Source organism: Scyliorhinus torazame, chromosome 13, assembly GCF_047496885.1.
Source record: "Scyliorhinus torazame isolate Kashiwa2021f chromosome 13, sScyTor2.1, whole genome shotgun sequence".
In the NCBI taxonomy this organism is placed as follows: domain Eukaryota; kingdom Metazoa; phylum Chordata; class Chondrichthyes; order Carcharhiniformes; family Scyliorhinidae; genus Scyliorhinus; species Scyliorhinus torazame.
Genome location: NC_092719.1, coordinates 100,469,969 through 100,490,714, shown reverse-complemented (window position 1 = coordinate 100,490,714; position 20,746 = coordinate 100,469,969). Strand labels below are relative to the sequence as shown.

The window sequence follows — 20,746 nt, the reverse complement described above, 5'->3', positions numbered from 1 at the left end:
AGCCAGGGTTCCTGTTCCTGATCACTGTCCAGTGACCCCTGGGTTAGAGAGAGAGAGGGGAAATCAGCCAGGGTACCTGCTCCTGATGACTGTCCAGTGATCCCTGGGTTAGAGAGAGAGGAGAAATCAGCCAGGGTTCCTGCTCCTGATCACTGTCCAGGGATCCCTGGGTTAGAGAGAGGGAGGGGAAATCAGCCAGGGTTCATGCACCTGATCATAGTACAGTGATCACTGGGTTAGCGAGAGAGAGGAGAAATCAGCCAGGGTTCCTGCTCCTGATCTCTGTCCAGTGATCCCTGGGTTAGAGAGAAAGAGGATAAATCAGCCAGGGTTCCTGTTCCTGAAAACTGTCCAGTGATCCCTGGGTTAGAGAGAGAGAGAGAAGAAATCAGCCAGGGTTCCTGCTCCTGATGACTGTCCAGTGATCCCTGGGTTAGAGAGAGAGGAGAAATCAGCCAGGGTTCCTGCTCCTGATCACTGTCCAGGGATCCCTGGGTTAGAGAGAGAGAGGAGAAATCAGCCAGGGTTCCTGCTCCTGATCACTGTCCAGTGATCCCTGGGTTAGAGAGAGGGAGGGGAAATCAGCCAGGGTTCATGCACCTGATCATAGTACAGTGATCACTGGGTTAGCGAGAGAGAGGAGAAATCAGCCAGGGTTCCTGCTCCTGATCTCTGTCCAGTGATCCCTGGGTTAGAGAGCGAGAGAGAAGAAATCAGCCAGGGTTCCTGTTCCTGATCACTGTCCATTGATCCCTGGGCTAGAGAGAGAGAGGGGAAATCAGCCAGGGTTCCTGCTCCTGATTACTGTCCAGTGATCCCTGGGTTAGAGAAAGAGAGGAGAAATCCGCCACGGGTCCAGCTCCTGGTCACTGTCCAGTGATCCCTGGGTTAGAGAGAGGAGAAATCAGCCAGGGTTCCTGTTCCTGATCACTGTCCAGTGATCCCTGGGTTAGAGAGAGAGAGGGGAAATCAGGCAAGGTTCCTTCTCCTGATCACTGTCCAGTGGTCCCTGGGTTAGAGAGAAAGAGGATAAATCAGCCAGGGTTCCTGCTCCTGATCACTGTCCTGTGATCCCTGGGTTAGAGAGAGAGAGGGGAAATCAGCCAGGGTTCCTGCTCCTGATGACTGTCCAGTGATCCCTGGGTTAGAGAGAGAGGAGAAATCAGCCAGGGTTCCTGCTCCTGATCACTGTCCAGGGATCCCTGGGTTAGAGAGAGAGAGGAGAAATCAGCCATGGTTCCTGCTCCTGATCACTGTCCAGTGATCCCTGGGTTAGAGAGAGAGGAGAAATCAGCCAGGGTTCCTGCTCCTGATCACTGTCCAGTGATCCCTGGGTTAGAGAGAGAGAGGGGAAAACAGCCAGGGTTCCTGCTCCTGATCACTGTCCTGTGATCCCTGGGTTAGAGAGAGAGATGGGAAATCAGCCAGGGTTCCTGTTCCTGATCACTGTCCAGTGACCCCTGGGTTAGAGAGAGAGAGGGGAAATCAGCCAGTGTTCCTGCTCCTGATGACTGTCCAGTGATCCCTGGGTTAGAGAGAGAGGAGAAATCAGCCAGGGTTCCTGCTCCTGATCACTGTCCAGGGATCCCTGGGTTAGAGAGAGAGAGGAGAAATCAGCCATGCTTCCTGCTCCTGATCACTGTCCAGTGATCCCTGGGTTAGAGAGAGGGAGGGGAAATCAGCCAGGTTTCATGCACCTGATCATAGTACAGTGATCCCTGGGTTAGCGAGAGAGAGGAGAAATCAGCCAGGGTTCCTGCTCCTGATCTCTGTCCAGTGATCCCTGGGTTAGAGAGAGAGAGGAGAAATCAGCCAGGGTTCCTGTTCCTGAAAACTGTCCAGTGATCCCTGGGTTAGAGAGAGAGAGAAGAAATCAGCCAGGGTTCCTGTTCCTGATCACTGTCCATTGATCCCTGGGCTAGAGAGAGAGAGGGGAAATCAGCCAGTGTTCCTGCTCCTGATTACTGTCCAGTGATCCCTGGGTTAGAGAAAGAGAGGAGAAATCCGCCAGGGGTCCAGCTCCTGGTCACTGTCCAGTGATCCCTGGGTTAGAGAGAGGAGAAATCAGCCAGGGTTCCTGTTCCTGATCATTGTCCAGTGATCCCTGGGTTAGAGAGAGAGAGGGGAAATCAGGCAAGGTTCCTTCTCCTGATCACTGTCCAGTGGTCCCTGGGTTAGAGAGAAAGAGGATAAATCAGCCAGGGTTCCTGCTCCTGATCACTGTCCAGTGATCCCTGGGTTAGAGAGAGAGGGGAAATCAGCCAGGGTTCCTGCTCCTGATGACTGTCCAGTGATCCCTGGGTTAGAGAGAGAGGAGAAATCAGCCAGGGTTCCTGCTCCTGATCACTGTCCAGGGATCCCTGGGTTAGAGAGAGAGAGAGGAGAAATCAGCCATGGTTCCTGCTCCTGATGACTGTCCAGTGATCCCTGGGTTAGAGAGAGAGGAGAAATCAGCCTGGGTTCCTGCTCCTGATCACTGTCCAGTGATCCCTGGGTTAGAGAGAGAGAGGGGAAAACAGCCAGGGTTCCTGCTCCTGATCACTGTCCAGTGATCCCTGGGTTAGAGAGAGAGGAGAAATCAGCCAGGGTTCCTGCTCCTGATCACTGTCCAGTGACCCCTGGGTTAGAGAGAGAGAGAGGAGAAATCAGTCAAGGTTTCTGCTCTTGATCATTGTCCAGTGATCCCTGGGTTAGAGAGAGAGAAGAGAAATTAGTCAGGGTTGCTGCTCCTGATCACTGTCCATTGATCTCTGGGTTAGAGAGAGAGAGGGGAAATCAGCCAGGGTTCCTGCTCCTGATGACTGTCCAGTGATCACTGGGTTAGAGAGAGAGGAGAAATCAGCCAGGGTTCCTGCTCCTGATCACTGTCCAGGGATCCCTGGGTTAGAGAGAGAGAGGAGAAATCAGCCATGGTTCCTGCACCTGATCACTGTCCAGTGATCCCTCGGTTAGAAAGAGGATAAATCAGCCAGGGTTCCTGCTCCTGATCACTGTCAAGTGATCCCTGGGTTAGAGAGAGAGAGGGGAAAACAGCCAGGGTTCCTGCTCCCGATCACTGTCCAGTGATCCCTGGGTTAGAGAGAGAGAGGAGAAATCAGCCAGGGTTCCTGCTCCTGATCACTGTCCAGTGATCCCTGGGTTAGAGAGAGAGAGGGGAAATCAGCCAGGGTTCCTGCTCCTGATGACTGTCCAGTGATCCCTGGGTTAGAGAGAGAGGAGAAATCAGCCAGGGTTCCTGCTCCTGATCACTGTCCAGGGATCCCTGGGTTAGAGAGAGAGAGGAGAAATCAGCCATGGTTCCTGCTCCTGATCACTGTCCAGTGATCCCTGGGTTAGAGAGAGAGGAGAAATCAGCCAGGGTTCCTGCTCGTGATCACTGTTCAGTGATCCCTGGGTTAGAGAGAGAGAGCGGAAATCAGCCAGGGTTCCTGCTCCCGATCACTGTCCAGTGACCCCTGGGTTAGAGAGAGAGAGGGGAAATCAGCCAGGGTTCCTGCTCCTGATGACTGTCCAGTGATCCCTGGGTTAGAGAGAGGGAGGGGAAATCAGCCAGGGTTCATGCACCTGATCATAGTACAGTGATCCCTGGGTTAGCGAGAGAGAGGAGAAATCAGCCAGGGTTCCTGCTCCTGATCACTATCCTGTGATGCCTGGGTTAGAGAGAGAGAGGAGAAATCAGCCAGGGTTCCTGTTCCTGATCACTGTCCAGTGATCCCTGGGTTAGAGAGAGAGAGGAGAAATCAGCCAGGGTTCCTGCTCCTGATCTCTGTCCAGTGATCCCTGGGTTAGAGAGAGAGAGGAGAAATCAGCCAGGGTTCCTGTTCCTGAAAACTGTACAGTGATCCCTGGGTTCGAGAGAGAGAGAAGAAATCAGCCAGGGTTCCTGTTCCTGATCACTGTCCAGTGATCCCTGGGTTAGAGAGAGAGAGGGGAAATCAGCCAGGGTTCCTGCTCCTGATCACTGATCAGTGATCCCTGGGTTAGAGAGAGAGAGAGGAGAAATCAGCCAGGGTTCCTGCTCCTGATCACTGATCAGTGATCCCTGGGTTAGAGAGAGAGAGAGGAGAAATCAGCCAGGGTTCCTGCTCCTGATCACTGATCAGTGATCCCTGAGTTAGAGAGAGAGGAGAAATCAGCCAGGGTTCCTGCTCCTGATGACTGTCCAGTGATCCCTGAGTTAGAGAGAGAGGAGAAATCAGCCAGGGTTCCTGCTCCTGATCACTGTCCTGTGATCCCTGAGTTAGAGAGAGAGGAGAAATCAGCCAGCGTTCCTGCTCCTGATCACTGGCCAGTGATCCCTGGGTAAGAGAGAGGGGAGAAATCACCCAGGGTTCCTGCTCCTGATCACTGTCCTGTGATCCCTGGATTAGAGAGAGGAGAAATCAGCCTGGATTCCTGCTCCTGATCACTGTCCTGTGATCCCTGGATTAGAGAGAGGAGAAATCAGCCAGGATCCCAGCTCACAGAGCAGCACATCGCAGAAAATGCCTACGTTCCATCGAGTCTGCACTGACAATAACTACCCCTAATTTTGCTGCAATCCTACCTACCAGAACTTGTCCTGTATCCTTGACTGTGATGGTGTTTCAAGTGCTCATCCAAGGGCTTTTTAAAGGTTGGTGTTTCCAGCCTCTATTTCCTTTCCAGGCCATGCATCCCAGGTTCTCTCCACCCTCGGAGTGAAATTACTTTTTCTCAAATCCCCTCGGAATCTACAGCCCCTCACCCTGTACCCCCTTGTCATTAACCCCTTAATCAAGGGGAACAGCTACTTCCTATTTACTCTGCACAAGCCCCTCATAATCTTATACACCTCAATCACATCCTCCCTCAACATTCTCTGCTTCAAAGAAAATAATCCAAGCCTTTCCAGTCTCTCCTTATAGTTCAGATGCTCCATCCCAGGCAATATACTGGTGAACCTCCTCGCCCAAAGCGCATCACCTCACACATTTTCGGGTTAAACACCATCTGCCACTGCTCTGCCCATCTGACCAACCCATCCATAGCTTCCTGTAACCTTCGACCCTCTTCTTCACTGTTAACCACCCTACCAATCTTGGTGTCGTCTGTAAACTTACTTAACATTCCTCCAACGTGCTTGTCCAAAGAAACAATAAGGGACCAGCACTGATTCCGGTGATACTCCGCTGGACACTGATCTCCAGTAACTCAAACAGCCTTCTACCACCATCCTTTGTGTCCTGTCACTAAGCCAGTTTCGGACCCATCTCGACAAGTTTTCTTAAATTCCATGCGCTTCAACCTTTTCAATTGGTCTCCCATGTGGGACCTTGTCAAAGGCTTTGCTAAAATCCAAATAAACTACATCAACTGCACTTCCTTCATCCACACACTCGGTCACATTATCAAAAAATTCTATCAAATTTGTTAGGCATGACCTCCCTCTGACAAAGCCATGCTGATTATTCCGAATCAACCCATGTGTTTCCAAGTGGAATTAGATTATCTCCTTCAGAATTTTCTCCAATAGTTTCCCTACCACTGATGCGAGACTCACTGGTCTGTAATTCCCTGGTTTATCTCTACCATTCTTCCTTAAAAGTGGAACAATATTCCAGTCCTCTGGCCCTTCCCCCGTGGCCAGACAGGAATTAAAAACTTGTGTCAGAGCCCCTACAATTTCCAGCCTCACCTCCCGCAACAGCCTGAGCTGCAATTCATCCAGGCCTGGGGTCCCCATGTTGCGAGGAGCGGCCGACACAGGTCGTCGCTGTGCGCATGCGCGGACCCATGACCGGAAGTGCAGGGCCTCGTATCGGCAGCCAAAGCTGCGAGGAGCACTCTGGGGCCCTGCTAGCCCCCTCCAGGTAAGTGAATCACTCGGACTTTCTTCAGGAAAGTCCGGAGTGATTTGCGCGGTGTTTATCCGTGGGCGTAGGGACATAGCCCCATTATTGGAGAATCCCGCCCCTTAGGTACCTTTCTGAGAATTATTGGTTAATTCACTTGTGTTGTGACTCCGGGCCAAGTGGGGCTGGAATTGACCGCGCACTAGCCCAGGGTGTCGTCACACCATCTTACCTTACCTCATGGTTAACCTTTGCAATTTCACTGACACAGCGCGCTGTGCCTGCGACACATCGGTGCTCTTTAACACACCAGGAACACGCCCATTTAGTCTGAAGACAGCTTCTACACCTGAAAAAACAGTAACCGATAAATAAAACTCACATTCACCATCATCATTCAGTGTGTAAATAACACACACTCACCGCCACCAGTCAGTGTGTAAATAAAACTCACTCACCGTCATCCGGTCAGTGTGTAAATAGCACTCACCCAGTCAGTGTGTAAATAAAACTAATTCACCATCACCCAGACAGTGTGTAAATAAAACTCACTCATCGTTATCCAGTCACTGTGTAAATAACACACTCACCGTCACCAGTCAGTGTGTAAATAAAACTCACTCACCGTCATCCTGTCAGTGTGTAAATAGCACTCACACTCACTGTCACCAGTCAGTGTGTAAATAAAACTCACTCACTGTCATCCAGTCAGTATGTAAATAGCACTCACACTCACTGTCACCAGTCAGTGTGTAATTAAAACTCACTCACCATCACCCAGTCAGTGTGTAAATAAAACTCACTCATCGTCATCCAGTCAATGTGTAACTAACACTCACACTTACCCAGTATGTAAATAATACTGACACTCACCCAGTCAGTGTGTAAATACCACTCACTCATCATCACCCAGTCAGTGTGTAAATAACACTGACACTCACCCAGTCAGTGTGTAAATAACACTCACTCACCATCACCCAGTCAGTGTGTAAATAACACTGACACTCACCCAGTCAGTGTGTAAATAACACTCATTCACCATCACCCAGTCAGTGTGTAAATAACACTGACACTCACCCAGTCAGTGTGTAAATACCACTCACTCACCATCACCCAGTCCATGTGTAAATAACACTCATTCACCATCATCCAGTCAGTGTGTAAATATAATCTCACACTCACCCAGTCCAAAGATGAGCAGGTTAGATGGATTGCCCTTAGTGTCCAAAAAGGTTGGGTGGGGTTACTCGGTTATGAGGATAGGGTGGAGGTGCGGGCTTAAGTGGGGTGCTCTTTCCAAGGGCCGGTGCAGACTGGATGGGCCGAAAGGCCTCCTTCTGTAAATACTATGGTAAAGTACTATGGTAAAGTAAAATACTCTCATCAGTGTGTAATTAACACTGACACTCACCCAGTTCTCTCCTAAATCTCGTTCACTTTAATCTTCTCTCTCTGATCCTCGATGACAGAAGGTTTATCAGAACTGTTGCAGCAGTTTCCAGTGGAGAGAGCAGTTGCACATTTGGTGGCTCCCGCTCAAGGTGGTATTTTTCAGTCCTTTTCCCGTCTGAGGGGTGGAGGTTTGGATGGAAAGAGGTGTAGGAGTGCCAGGAGAAAGTGTAACTCCTCTGGTATGGCCGGTGGATGGATCCATGAACTAGGAGTGGGGCGAGAAAAAGGGAGCAGTTCGTGGTACACCACAGGCAAAGATGGCAGAGGACAAGGGTGTTGTTCTGCCCGCCCAGTGGTCAGCGGTGCAGCTGGTAAACGTCTTGAACGAGAAGTTCAGCCGGCATAGAGAGCCACCCCATTCTTCCCGTGTAACAAAAAAAAACAAAAGGAAAACAAAAGAAAACAAACAAACTCCAGGCGTTGCCCCGAACAACGAACGACCCCCCCCCCACACTTGGCGAGCTGCCCTAACTGACGAGCCTATCTCCCCCTTCTGTGGCGTGGCTCAGCGAAAGCAGAGAGCTGGCAAAGGACCCCGAGAGCAAACCAACATAACCTAGCCCCCTCCAGCCGCCTCCCCAGCCCCCATACAACTTACACTCTGCTTCCAATCTTACATTAGGACAGCACCGGTTACACCTCTTCACCCGGGCGTTCCGACAACGTGCAGCTGCCCATTAGCTCAAGTCCAACTTCTCATTCTTAATGAATGTCCACGCCTCGTCCGGTGTATCAAAGTAGTGGTGCCGGCCTTGGTACATGACCCACAGCCTCGCCGGATGTAGCAGCCCGAACTTCACCCCTTTGTTGAGGAGGGTCATCTTGGCCCGGTTGAATCCCGCACGCCTCTTAGCCAGATCTGCTCCCCAGTCCTGGTAAATTCAAATCTCACAGTTCTCCCATTTACTGCTTCGCTCCTTCTTTGCCCACCGCAGGACACGTTCCTCATCTGTGAAGCGTGGAATCTTGTCACCATAGCCCTCGGTAGTTCGTTCGCCCTAGAGCTTCCTTGCCAGGACTCTATGCGCCCCGTCCAGTTCCAGGGGCCGTGGGGAAGGCCCCCGCACCCATCAGCGACCCCAGCATCGTGGTCACAAATGCGCTCGCATCCGACCCCTCCGCACCTTCGGGGATGCCCAGGATTCGCAGCTTCTGCCTCCTTGGCCTATTTTCAAAGTCTTCCAGTTTCTCCTGCCATCTTTTGTGCAGGGCCTCGTGCGCCTCCACCCTGACCGCCAGGCCCAAGATCTCATCCTCATTTTCAGAGACCTTTTTTTCCACCTCTTTGATCACCTCCTCCTGCATCTTCTGAGTCTCCACCATCCTTTCCATGGAAGCCTTCATAGGGGCCAGCATCTCCGTCTTGGGCTCTGTGAAGCAGCTTCTCAGGAACACCTGGTGCTCCCGCGACCGCTGGGCCCACGCCTCCTGGTCCCGCCGGCCGCCATTTGTCGTTTTGCGCCCGTTCCCCTCGTTTCACCGATCCAGCCTTTACTGCCCCACTCCTGGTCCACTCCATAGAGCGCTGGGGGGAGCCTCACCAGCCTTTACTGCCCCACTCCTGGTCCACTCCATACAGCGCTGGGGGGAGCCTCACCAGCGTTTACTGCCCCACTCCTGGTCCACTCCATACAGCGCTGGGGGGAGCCTCACCAGCGTTTACTGTCCCACTCCTGGTCCACTCCATACAGCGCTGGGGGGAGCCTCACCAGCGTTTACTGCCCCACTCCTGGTCCACTCCATACAGCGCTGGGGGGAGCCTCACCAGCGTTTACTGCCCCACTCCTGGTCCACTCCATAGAGCGCTGGGGGGAGCCTCACCAGCCTTTACTGCCCCACTCCTGGTCCACTCCATAGAGCGCTGGGGGGAGCCTCACCAGCCTTTACTGCCCCACTCCTGGTCCACTCCATACAGCGCTGGGGGGAGCCTCACCAGCCTTTACTGCCCCACTCCTGGTCCACTCCATAGAGCGCTGGGGGGAGCCTCACCAGCCTTTACTGCCCCACTCCTGGTCCACTCCATAGAGCGCTGGGGGGAGCCTCACCAGCCTTTACTGCCCCACTCCTGGTCCACTCCATAGAGCGCTGGGGGGAGCCTCACCAGCCTTTACTGCCCCACTCCTGGTCCACTCCATAGAGCGCTGGGGGGAGCCTCACCAGCTTTTACTGCCCCACCGGGGATCACCGCCAAAGTACCGCTAAAGGTTCGTTAACCGGGAGCTGCCGAACGTGCGACGGGCATGGCCGCAACCGGAAGTCAGACCTGAACCTTAACATCAAGAGCGAGCACTACCTGATTCTGAAGTGGGAGGAAATAACGAGGTGGTTGGAGTGAATTTGAGCGAAGTGTCCGCAAGAATCCAACCCATGATGATAAAGCTCCAAAGCTACGATTTTGACCTAACCTGCACACCAGGCAAGAATCTCTCTGTCGCTGACACACTTTCTCGGGCCACAGGGATTAACAAGATACACCTGGTTGATGAGGACACTGATGGCAGTTATCAGAGGGGAATTTATTTCTATTCGGGCGCACAAGGAGAAGGCGGAGTGGATGGAGTTAGAGAGATTGGTGGGAGAAATCTTACAGGTGGACAGGACGGCAGAGACTGCAGCTGGAATTTGGGCTCCTGTCCACAGGTAAGGTGGAGGGACAGCTGAAGAGGGTGAGGGGAATGGTCTATGAACATGGGGAGAAAACCAGCAGGATGCTGGCACATCAGTTGAGGAAGCAGGACGCGACAAAGGCGGGGGCGAATGATGTGTTTTGGGATTTTTATAGTAAGCTGGAGAAATCGTAAACCCCGAGACGGGAAGGAGGGGATGAGACAATTTCTGGGGGGACAGGAGTTCTCGAAGGTGGATGAGGAGTTGGCGGAAGGTCTGGGGGGGGCCCCAATCAGGCTTGTGGAGGTAATAGAGGGGCTGGGGGCGATGCAATCGGGCAAAGCCCCGGGACCGGACGGATAACCGGTGGAATTTTATCAGAGGTTTACTGGGGTGCTGGGGCCGCTTTTGGTAAAGGCTTTCAATGAGTCAAAGAAGTTGGGAGTGCTCTTTCCGACGTTATCGCAGGCATCGATCTCTCTCATCTTGAAATGGGACAAAGATCCGGAAAGCTGTAGGTCATATAGATCAATTTCCTTGTTAAATGTAGATGCTAAATTGTTGGCAAAGATCCTGGCCACACGGATCGAGGGCTGGTTCCCAGGGGTAATAGGGGAGGACCAGACGGGGTTTGTTAAGGAGCGACACATGGCGACCAATATTAGGCGGCTCTTAAATGTAATAATGATGCCTGCAGAGGGGCGTGAGGTCAAGGTGGTGGTGGCCATGGACGCAGAGAAGGCCTTTGACTGGGTGGAGTGGAAATATCTGTGGGAGGTCCTGGGACAGTTTGGGTTCGGGCAGGGATTTGTGGATTGGGTCGTTTGCTTTATCAGGCAGCGGTGGCAAATGCAAGGATGAATCGGGTGCGGTCAGAATATTTTAGCTTGTGTCGGGGAACGAGGCAGGGATTTCCACTCTTCCCACTACTGTTTGCCCTGGACATTGAGCCTTTGGCAATGGCGCTGCAAGCCTCAAACATTTAGCGGGGGATAGTGCAAGGGGGGATGGAACATAGGGTATCGCTCTTTGGGGACGATTTGCTCCTATATATACAGATCCCCTGGGGGGGGGGGGTTGGAGGGAATAAGGGGATATTGGAGGAATTTGGTCGGTTCTCAGGTTATAAATTGAATATGGGCAAAAGTGAGGTTTTTTTCCATCCAGGCAAGGAGGCAGGAGAAGAGATTGGGGGAGATGCCGCTCCAGGTGGGATCTTCAGGTATCTGGACATTCAAGTGGCAAGGCACTGGGGTCAGCTTCACAAATTGAATTTGGGTAGACTGATGGAACAGATGAAAGGGGGCTTCCGTAGGTGGGACGTGCTCCCGCTGTCACTGACGGGGAGGATACAGACTGTGAAGATGACAGTCCACCCGAGAGTGCTGTTTGTATTGCAGTGTCTCCCAATTTTCATCCCTCAGGCGTTTTTCAGGGAGATGAGTGCGGCGATCTTGGGTTTTATATAGGCTGGGAAAATCCCGCAGATGAAGGAAGTTTTGCGGGAGCAGGGGCCTGGGGACGGGGGGCTGGTTCTTACGAATTCTAGCAATTATTACTGAGCGGCTAGAATATCGATGGTCAGGAAGTGGATAGTAGGGGAGGGGTCGGTGTGGGAGTGGGTGGAGGTGGCATCTTGTAAGAGCACGAGCCTGAGGGCTTTGTTGACGGCACCTCTGCTCGGTACTCCACAAGCCCGGTGGTAGTGGCAGCCCTGAGGGTGTGGGGACAGTGGAGGCAACACATGGGGTTGGAGGGGGCGTCGGTGTGGGCACTGATCTGTGACAACCATTGGTTCGCTCCTCGGGGGCTGGACAGGGCAATAGGAGGTGGTAGCGGGCAGGGATCGAGGGATTCGGAGATCTTTTAATTGAGGAGGGCTTCCTGAATTTGGAGGAGCTAGAGCAGGAGTTTGAGTTGCCGGGTGGGAATGGGTTCCGGTACCTACAGGTGCGGGATTTTGTTCAGAGGCAGGTCCCGAGCTTTCCGCGCCTCCCACAAAGGGGGCTACAGGACAAGTTGATGTCAAAAACAGGTTTCGGGGAGGGGAGGGGAGGGTCTCGGAGGTATATAAGGAGCTGATGGAGTGGGAAGGAGCTCCAATAGGGAAGGTGAAGAGGAAGTGGAAAAGAGAGTTGGGAGGGGAGTTGGAGATTGGGCTATGGGAGGAAGCACTGCAGAGAGTGAACGCGTCCTCATCGTGTGCCAGGCTCAGCCTGATCCAATTCAAGGTGGTCCACAGGCTCATATGACTGTGGCCCAGATGAGCAGGTTTTTTGAGGTGGAGGACAGGTGTGGGCGATGTGGGGGAAGTTCAGCGAATCACGTACATATGCTCTGGGTGTGGCCGAGGCTGAGGGGCTTTTGGCAGGGATTTGCTGACGTCATGTCGGAGGTCCTGCAAGGGAGGGTGACTCTGAGTCCAGAGGTGGCGATATTTGGAATGTCGGAAGATCCGGGAGCCCGGGGGGGAGGAGAGAGAGAGAGAGAGAGAGGCCAACGTTTTGGCCTTTGCCTTCCTGGTGGCCCAGACACGGATTCTGCTGGGATGGAGAGACGCAGAGCCTCCAGATTCGGGGGTATGGGTAAGCGACATGGCAGGGTTTCTCATGTTGGAGAAAAGCAAATTTGCCTTAAGGGGTTCATTACAGGGGTTCGCTCAGAGGTGGCAGCCGTTCATCGACTTCTTTCAGGAAAATGAGTGTGTCAGCAAGGGGTGGGGGGTGGTGGTGGAGGGGGAGGCATGGAAGTGACGAATACGGGTAGGAAAACCAACGCAGGGAGGGCCGTGAGACGGAGTGTTTTACGGACCATGTTGGCTGGGGGTCTGTGTTTGGGGGGGGCGGTGGCTATGCTATTATAGGCTTTTTGTCTTTGTTGGACCTTTTCGTTTAAGAGTGTTAAAATTATATATGCCTTAATAAAATATTTCTAAAAAAAATAATAATTACCCGTAGGTAGCACAGCTCGCGAAGCCGACTGCTCAGTGTGTTAGACAACATGCTAAAGAGATTTTTGCCCGGCATGGGATACCAAACATGGTTATGACTGACAATGGTTCCTGTTTCAAAAACTATGAGTGGACTGAGTTCACCGTTATTATGACTTTGACCACGTTTCTTCATGTCCTTTATATCCTCAATCAAACGGGAAGGCAGAAAAGGGCGTGCACATTATTAAACAGCTGCTGAAATAAGCCGTTGATAGCCAGGAAAATATGTATCTGCCACTTTTGAGCTACCTTGCTGCACCACTTGTCAATGGGCTGTCACCAATGCCGTTGCTGATGAACAGGCAGTTACGAATGACCCGGCCTTCCATTACGACTCACCCTGTGGATTGAGGACTGGAGAGGAAACTGCTTTTTCAGAAAAGGAGGCAGAAAGGGCTCTACGATAGACCCACAAGGAAGCTCCAGCCACTGCATCCAGATGACATGGTTAGACTGGAGGATGCCAATGGAAACGGACGGTCAAGGCTGGCAAAGAGGCAGGTCCACATTAATTTCTCATCATCACTGAGGATGGCTCAGTCTTGTGAAGAAATTGAAGAGTGTTGTTAAAAGTTCAATGTCCCTTGCTTTGAGCCCAACAGAAGAGTTGGTATGTAATCCCCAAATACTTGAAGAGGATACAGACCACCAATCAGAGCCAGCACTCAGAGAAACATCCGCAGCAATAAATACCGAACAAGCAGGAACACCAACAATAAATGAAGGTGGAACACGATCACCTATTCAGCCATTGCTCAGGAGATCAACCAGATTACATCGTAAACCTGGAAGATGAACTTGTAGTGAACTGTGTACAGTTTCATGTTTGAAATTGTTATACATATCATGTTTGGTGAAGCACAGTTACATTTGCAAATGTTGCACTTCCAAAGGAAGGGGGATGTGGTGATATGCATATGCACAGTAATGTATCTAGTTATCTACTAATGTACATAGTTATCAGTATGACCTCAGACCAGCAGGTGGTGATAGATATCCACCATGTGACTCCAGAGATCCGGCACTTGGTAGTAAGTTGTACTAGAGGACAAAGTCACATCAGAAGTAACTCCGGAAGAATTCACTTATTCGTTACCGTTTGAAGTATAGTTCGTTAGTTGTCTTTCCACATGTTCATTTTGTTAATAAACTATCATCACTAGTCAAAGAATTAAATGTTCTGTGTGTATCTTTATCACAGCCAGAACACAGAACATAACAGACCTGGTGGGGTTGAATGGGCTGTTTGAGGAATTTTATAGGAGGTTATATGAGTCGGAGCCCTCGGCTGGAGTGGTTCCTGGATGGGTTGGAATGTCCCAGCGTGGACACGGGGTTGATGTAAGGTATGGGGGCCCCTATTGAGTTGCGAGAGGTGATGGAGAGTATCGGAGCAGTGCAGGCAGGGAAGGTCGCGGGCCTGGATAGGTTCCCCGTGGAGTTTTATAAAATGTTTGGGGGGGACCTGGGGCCATTGCTGGTGAGGACGTATAATGAGGCTAAGGAGAGGGGGGAACTCCCCCTTACACTGTCGCAGGCATCCATCTCCCTGATATTGAAAAAGGACAAGGATCTGGGGCAGTGTGAGTCGTACCGTCTGATATCGGTGCTGAATGTGGATTGTAAGTTGTTGGCGAAGGTGTTGAAGACTGTGTCCGGGGGTGATAGACGAGGACCAAACAGGGTTTGTGAAAGGGAGGCAGTTGTCGGCAAATGTGAGGAGGTTGCTTAATGTGATTATGATGCCTTCCTGAGGGGCAGGAAGTGGCAGTGGCAGTGGCGATGGACGCTGAGAAGACTTTTGACCGGGTGGAGTGGGCATATCTGTGGGAAGTGTTGGGTTTGGATTCAGGCAGGGGTTTGTGGATCGGTCCAGTTGCTTTAAGGTCGTAAGTGTGCGGACGAACTGGGTGAGTTTGGGATATTTTGGGTTGCACCTTGGGTCAAGGCAGGGGTACTCGCTCTCCCCCTTGCTTTTTGTCTTGGCTATAGAGCCATTGGTAATGGCGCTTAGAGCGTTGAGAGATTGGAAAGGATTGTGCGGGGGGCCGATCACTGTGTTCCGCTATATGGGGACGTCCTGTTGTTATATATTTTGGGCCCACTGGGTGGCATTTGGGGCATTATGGGGATTTTGGAGGACTTTGGCCGGTTCTCCGGGTACAGGTTGAACATGGGAAAGAGCAAGTTGTTCCCGATTGAGACCAGGGAGCAGGAGAGGAGGTTGGGAGAGCTGCCGTTTAAGGTGGTGGGGGCGTGTTTCGTGTACTTGGGCATCCAGGTGACGTGGGGTTGGGCGCAGCTGCATTAGTTAAATTTGACTCAGTTGGTGGAGCAGATGAGGGGGTATTTTAAGAGGTGGGATGTGCTGCCATTGTCATTGGCGGGACGGGTGCGGACAGTGAAGATGACGGTGCTGCCAAGGTTCCTGTTTATACTTCAGAAACCCCAGATCTTTGTCCTGAAGTCATTCTTTAAAAAGGTCACGTGTTGATCTCCGGTTTTATGGGGGCAGGGTCAAGAGGGATTTTTTAAGCGGGGGCGAGGTGGGGGGTGGTGTTGGTGTTGCCGAATAGAATGAATTACTACTGGACGGCTAGCGTCGCAATGGCCAGGAAATGAGTAGTGGGGGAGGGGTTGGCATGGGGGCGGATGGAGGCAGCTTCTTACAGGGGAGGGAGTTTAGGGGCATTGTTGATGGTGCCTCTGCCATTCTCACCAGTTAGGTACTCCATGAGCTCAGTGGTGATGTCGGCCTTGAGGGTATGGGGCAGTTGACGCAGAATTTGAGACTGGAGGGTGCCTCGGTGTGGGCACCGATTTGTGATAACCATAAGTTTGCACCGGGGGGCGTGGTGTGGGGGGGGGGGGGGTTCAGGTTTCAGGGGTGCTGGCAATCGTAGGGGCAGCTTTGCAAAATTAGAGGACCTGGAGGAGGAATATGAGCTGCCCAGGGTAATGGTTTTAGGTACTTACAGGAAGGGATTTCGTGAGGAGGGAGGTGCTGCTCTTTCACGGGTTGCTGCCCTTGGGGCTGCAGGATAAGGTGCTGTCGAGGGAGGGCATGGGGGAGGGGAAGGTGTCCGAGGTCGACAAGGAGCTGATGGACTAGGAGGGAGCCCCGATGGGAGATGTTAAACGAAAGTGGGAGGAGGAGCTGGGGAGTGGTGGAAACCGGGACGTGAGAGAAGGCACTGTGGAGTCTTGTCGTGTGCAAGGCTGTCTTATCCAGTTTAAAGTAGTCTACAGGGCGGACATGACGGTGGCGAGGATGAGTAGGTTCTTTTAGGGAGTAGAGGACAGGTGTGAGCGATGCGCGGGGAGGCATGCAAACCATGTCCACATCTTTTGGGCTCGGACGTAATGTCCGAGGTATTGGGGGTGATGGTGGCCCCAAGTCCAAGTGTGGTGAACGTATTATGGTAACCATTCACCACTGTACTACACTGTGCTATGCTGTTGTCCATGTGGGCTCCATGATGACCTCTGCCACCCGGGGGTCACCCGGCTTATCCACTACATCAAGGCCCGCAACCTGCCCTACTCCACCGAGGAGGCCAGGGACTGCCCAATCTGCGCGGAGTGTAAGCCGCACTTCTATCTTCCGGATTAGGCCCACCAGGTGAAGGCATCCCGGCCCTTTGAGCGCCTCAATATCGATTTCAAAGGGCCCCTCCCCTCCACCAACCGCAACACGTATTTCCTCAACGCCGTTGACGAGTTCTCCCGCTTCCCCTTTACAATCCCTTGCCCCGATATGATCGCAGCCACTGGTATTAAGGCCCTACACAGCATCTTCACCCTGTTCAGTTTCCCCACTTACGTCCACAGTGACCGGGGCTCCTCGTTTATGAGCGATGAACTGCGTCAGTACCTGCTCGGTTAGGGCATCACCTCGAGCAGGACTACCAGTTACAACCCTCGGAGAAACGGACAGGTGGAGAGGGAGAACGCGAGGGTATGGAAGGCCATCCTCCTGGCCCTATGGTCTAGGAATCTCCCAGCTTTCCACTGGCAGGAGGTCCTCCCCGACACGCTCCACTCCATTAGGTCATTTCTTTGCACAGCCACGAACGAGACCCCTCATGACCGCCTATTTGTTTTCCCTAGGAGATCCACCTCCGGGGTCTCGCTTCCAGCCTGGCTGAAGACACCAGGGCCCGTACTCCTCCGGAAAACGTAAGGAGTCATAAGTCCGACCCCCTTGTCGAGAGGATCTAGCTCCTTCACGCCAACCCCCAGTATGCATACGTAGCGCATCCAGACAGGATACGGTCTCCCTCCGGGACCTGGCATCCGCAGGACCCCCTACCATCACCTACCCCCCCCAACCTACATCGAACAGCACCTCTGCCCCTACATGGCCTCCACACCCCCTCCTATACCCCCCCTCCCACCGCCGACCGACAGGGATGAAGCTCCAGAAGACACGCTCCCGGAGTCCACACCTGTGCCCGCATCGACGAGTTCAACACCCATGCCCGCACCGACGAGTTCGACACCCGTGCTCGCTGCAAAACCAGAGCTCCGTCAATCGCAGCGCACCATCAGGGCGCCGGACATACTCGACCTGTGAGCCCTTCACCTCCGCCAGACTTCAATTTTTTAACAGGGGGTGAATGTGGTGAACGTATTATGATAACCATTCACCACTGTACTTCATTGTACTATGCTGTTGCCCATGTGGGCTCCACCTATGGACCATTGTTATGTACTACACCAATTGTACCATGTTGGTGCCCTTGTGGGCTCCGCCCCTGGCTCCATCCCCGTGAGGGGAGGTATATAGAGCAGCTGCCCTGTAGGCGGCTCTCAGTGCAGAGCAGTCACAGGCAGGCACTGTTCTAGTTGATTAAAGCCACTGTTCACTTCAACCCTCTGTCTCGTGTGAATTGATGGTCGCATCACAGAGGTAGCGATATTTGGGGTGTCGGAAGACCTGTGAGTCCAGAGGGCGGGAGAGGCCCATGTCTTGGCCTTTGCCTCCCCGAAAGACCGGAGAATGAATTTGCTTGAGTGGAGGGACTCGGAGCCGCCGAAAGCGGGGGGGTGGGTGGGTGAGGGACCTGCTGGAATTCCTGCCAGACCTGCTGAGATTTTCCAGCATTTTCTCTTTGGTTTCAGATTTCAGCATCCGCAGTAATTTACTTTTATCCAGTGTATAACTCACTGGCACCTCTCTTCCAGGAATGCCTACCCTGAAGAAGTACTGCTCTTCTCTCCGACAGGATTTCCGTAAGTCCCTCCCTCACTATCCACCTTCACTGCTTTCCATTTCTCTCTTACTGTTGGACAAGGTATTTACCAAGACTCGCTTCCACAGCCATATTTCCTTCCTCAGTGACTGTCTTCGTCTCCAACTTACCCCACGGGGATTTCAACTCAAATTCCACCCTGTATGTAACCTCCAGGATTACAGGTACCTCCAGCATATACAACATTCAAACTGCTGCTCTCGCCGCATCCTGAAAGCCACACTCAGTGCCATGCACCGTCACATGAAGACACTCGACATCTCTCTCCAGCAGCACTGTCTTACTCTCTCTCAAAGCTGTCCCTGTCCCCAGTTTCATTTCATCCTTCGCATCATTCGACGCCTTAACAAGAATCTTTTCCTGTTTCTTGCAGATGTTAAGGAATGCAAGCTTCAACAACTTAGCAACACCACTGCCCAGCCTAGGCCCTCCACCAGTCCCAATCCCTCCTACCTCATTTCTCCCAGCCCATCCAAAGATGTGCAAGTTAGGTGGATTGGCCATGATAAATTGCCCCTTAGTGTCGAAAGATGTGCAGGTTAGGTTTAAGAGGTTATGGGGATAGGGCGACGGAGTGGGCCTAGGTATGGTGCTCTTTCAGAGAGTCGGTGCAGACTCGATGGACCGAAGGTCCTCCTTCTGTATTGTAGGGATTCTATGGATGGAGAGGGTTGCTTCTTAGCCAGAGGTGCAGGATGCAACTCCAACTTGTGAGCTTAAATAATGGGTTTTGGCACAGTTCAGCCCATCTCAAAGCCTGAACAAAAAAGCCTTCCATGGCCAAATAGCTGGAGAGGAGAGAGGACAGGAACCATGGGCGGGATTCTCTGATCGTGAGGCTAAGTGATGACGCCATCGTAAACGCCGGAGCATTTTACGACGGTGTTATGTGGCCCCTAGGAGCAGGGATCCTGCCCCTACAGGGGGCCAGCACAGCACTGGAGAGCTTCACATGCCCTCAGCAGGAGCGATTCTGACCCCTACAGGGGGCCAGCACAGCACTGGAGAGCTTCACATGCCCTAAGCAGGAGCGATTCTGACCCCTACAGGGGGCCAGCACAGCACTGGAGAGCTTCACATGCCCTAAGCAGGAGCGATTCTGACCCCTACAGGGGGCCAGCACAGCACTGGAGAGCTTCACATGCCCTAAGCAGGAGCGATTCTGACCCCTACAGGGGGCCAGCACAGCACTGGAGCGCTTCACATGCCCTAAGCAGGAGCGATTCTGACCCCTACAGGGGGGCAGCACAGCACTGGAGCGCTTCACATGCCCTAAGCAGGAGCGATTCTGACCCCTACAGGGGGCCAGCACAGCACTGGAGCGCTTCACATGCCCTAAGCAGGAGCGATTCTGACCCCTACAGGGGGCCAGCACAGCACTGGAGCGCTTCACATGCCCTCAGCAGGAGCGATTCTGACCCCTACAGGGGGCAGGCACAGTACTGGAGTGACCCACGCCGCTTCAGCTGCCGATGCCGGCGTCAGATGGGCGACGCGGGTCTGCGCATGTGCACTGCGGGCGGTGCCAATGTGGCTCACGTTTCCGCGCTGGCCCTGACGCAACATGGCGTAGGGCTACAGGGGCCGGCGCGGAGCAAAAGAGGCCCCCCCACCAGGCCTCCCCCAGATGCACGCCGAGGTCCCGCCGGGTAAGACCACACGTGGACGGCGCCGGCAGGACTCGGATTTTTTTAGCTGCCGCTCAGCCCATCCCGGGCGGTGAATCGCCGGGGGGGGGGGGGGGTGCCAAGTAGAGTGGCCCCCGACCGGCGCCGCGCCCACCCCGCTGGCGCCAATTCGCCGCTCTCCGGAGAATCGGCGGACCGGCGTCGGGGCGGCAGCATGCGATTCGCGCCTGGCCCGGCCATTCTCTGACCCGGCGTGGGCTGAGAGAATCCTGGCCCATGTCGTGGACACCACATTCACAACTTTATGTTTCAAATAGTCCACTTGTAATTAAAAAACTCAATGCAATGAAACATTCATTTTTGGAATAGTTTTGATTGCATTTTGCGTTTCCCACAGAATGTCACAGAAGAATGGGCGATGTTTATTTTCAAATACATGAAACTTGACTGGTTTGTTAAGAGTCAGATGGCCTGTTACTGATCTGCACTTTGGAAAAAATGACTTGGTTACAACTTTACCCGTCACTTAGTGATGTTCACATTTATCAACCAACCCTGTAATCTTCTCCGACCCCGGGAGCACGGCTCCATTTCTCGGATCTATTTGCTCAGAGAATGCCTGATGCTTCACAATGAACTGGTTGTAAATTATGGTCTGTCTGAAATGATCAGTGCTGCTGTAACATAAGGCGGATGTTGGGTTTACTCCGGGTCATGTTGTGCATTTGTGGGAGGGGCTGCAGCCTCTGACATAAAGAATAGATTCATCTGTAGTCGCGGACTCCACGGGTGGAATCTAACCATATTTTTCCAAAGTGTTAGGGTTAGACTGAAAACTAGCAGATCGCTCTCCAGTTCCACAGACCAGGTGCGGTATTCTCCAACCCCGCGCCGGGTTGGGAATTGCCGGGGGGGGGGGGGGGCGCGAATCACACGATGCCGCGCCGATGCTGGGCCACCAATTCTCCGACGACCGGAGAATCGGCGGCAAACGCGCGG

General features: G+C 52.9%; 1 protein-coding gene across 1 annotated transcript in view; it reads right to left on the bottom strand.

Annotated features, from left to right (window-relative positions):
- The window catches only part of plxnd1 (plexin D1), a 599,181-nt gene that overhangs the window by 366,374 nt on the left and 212,061 nt on the right, over positions 1-20,746 (bottom strand). The window contains exon 8 of the mRNA XM_072471999.1: positions 6,051-6,162. Within this exon, the coding sequence (XP_072328100.1) occupies positions 6,051-6,162 (112 nt within the window). The remainder of the gene's footprint in view (positions 1-6,050; positions 6,163-20,746) is intronic.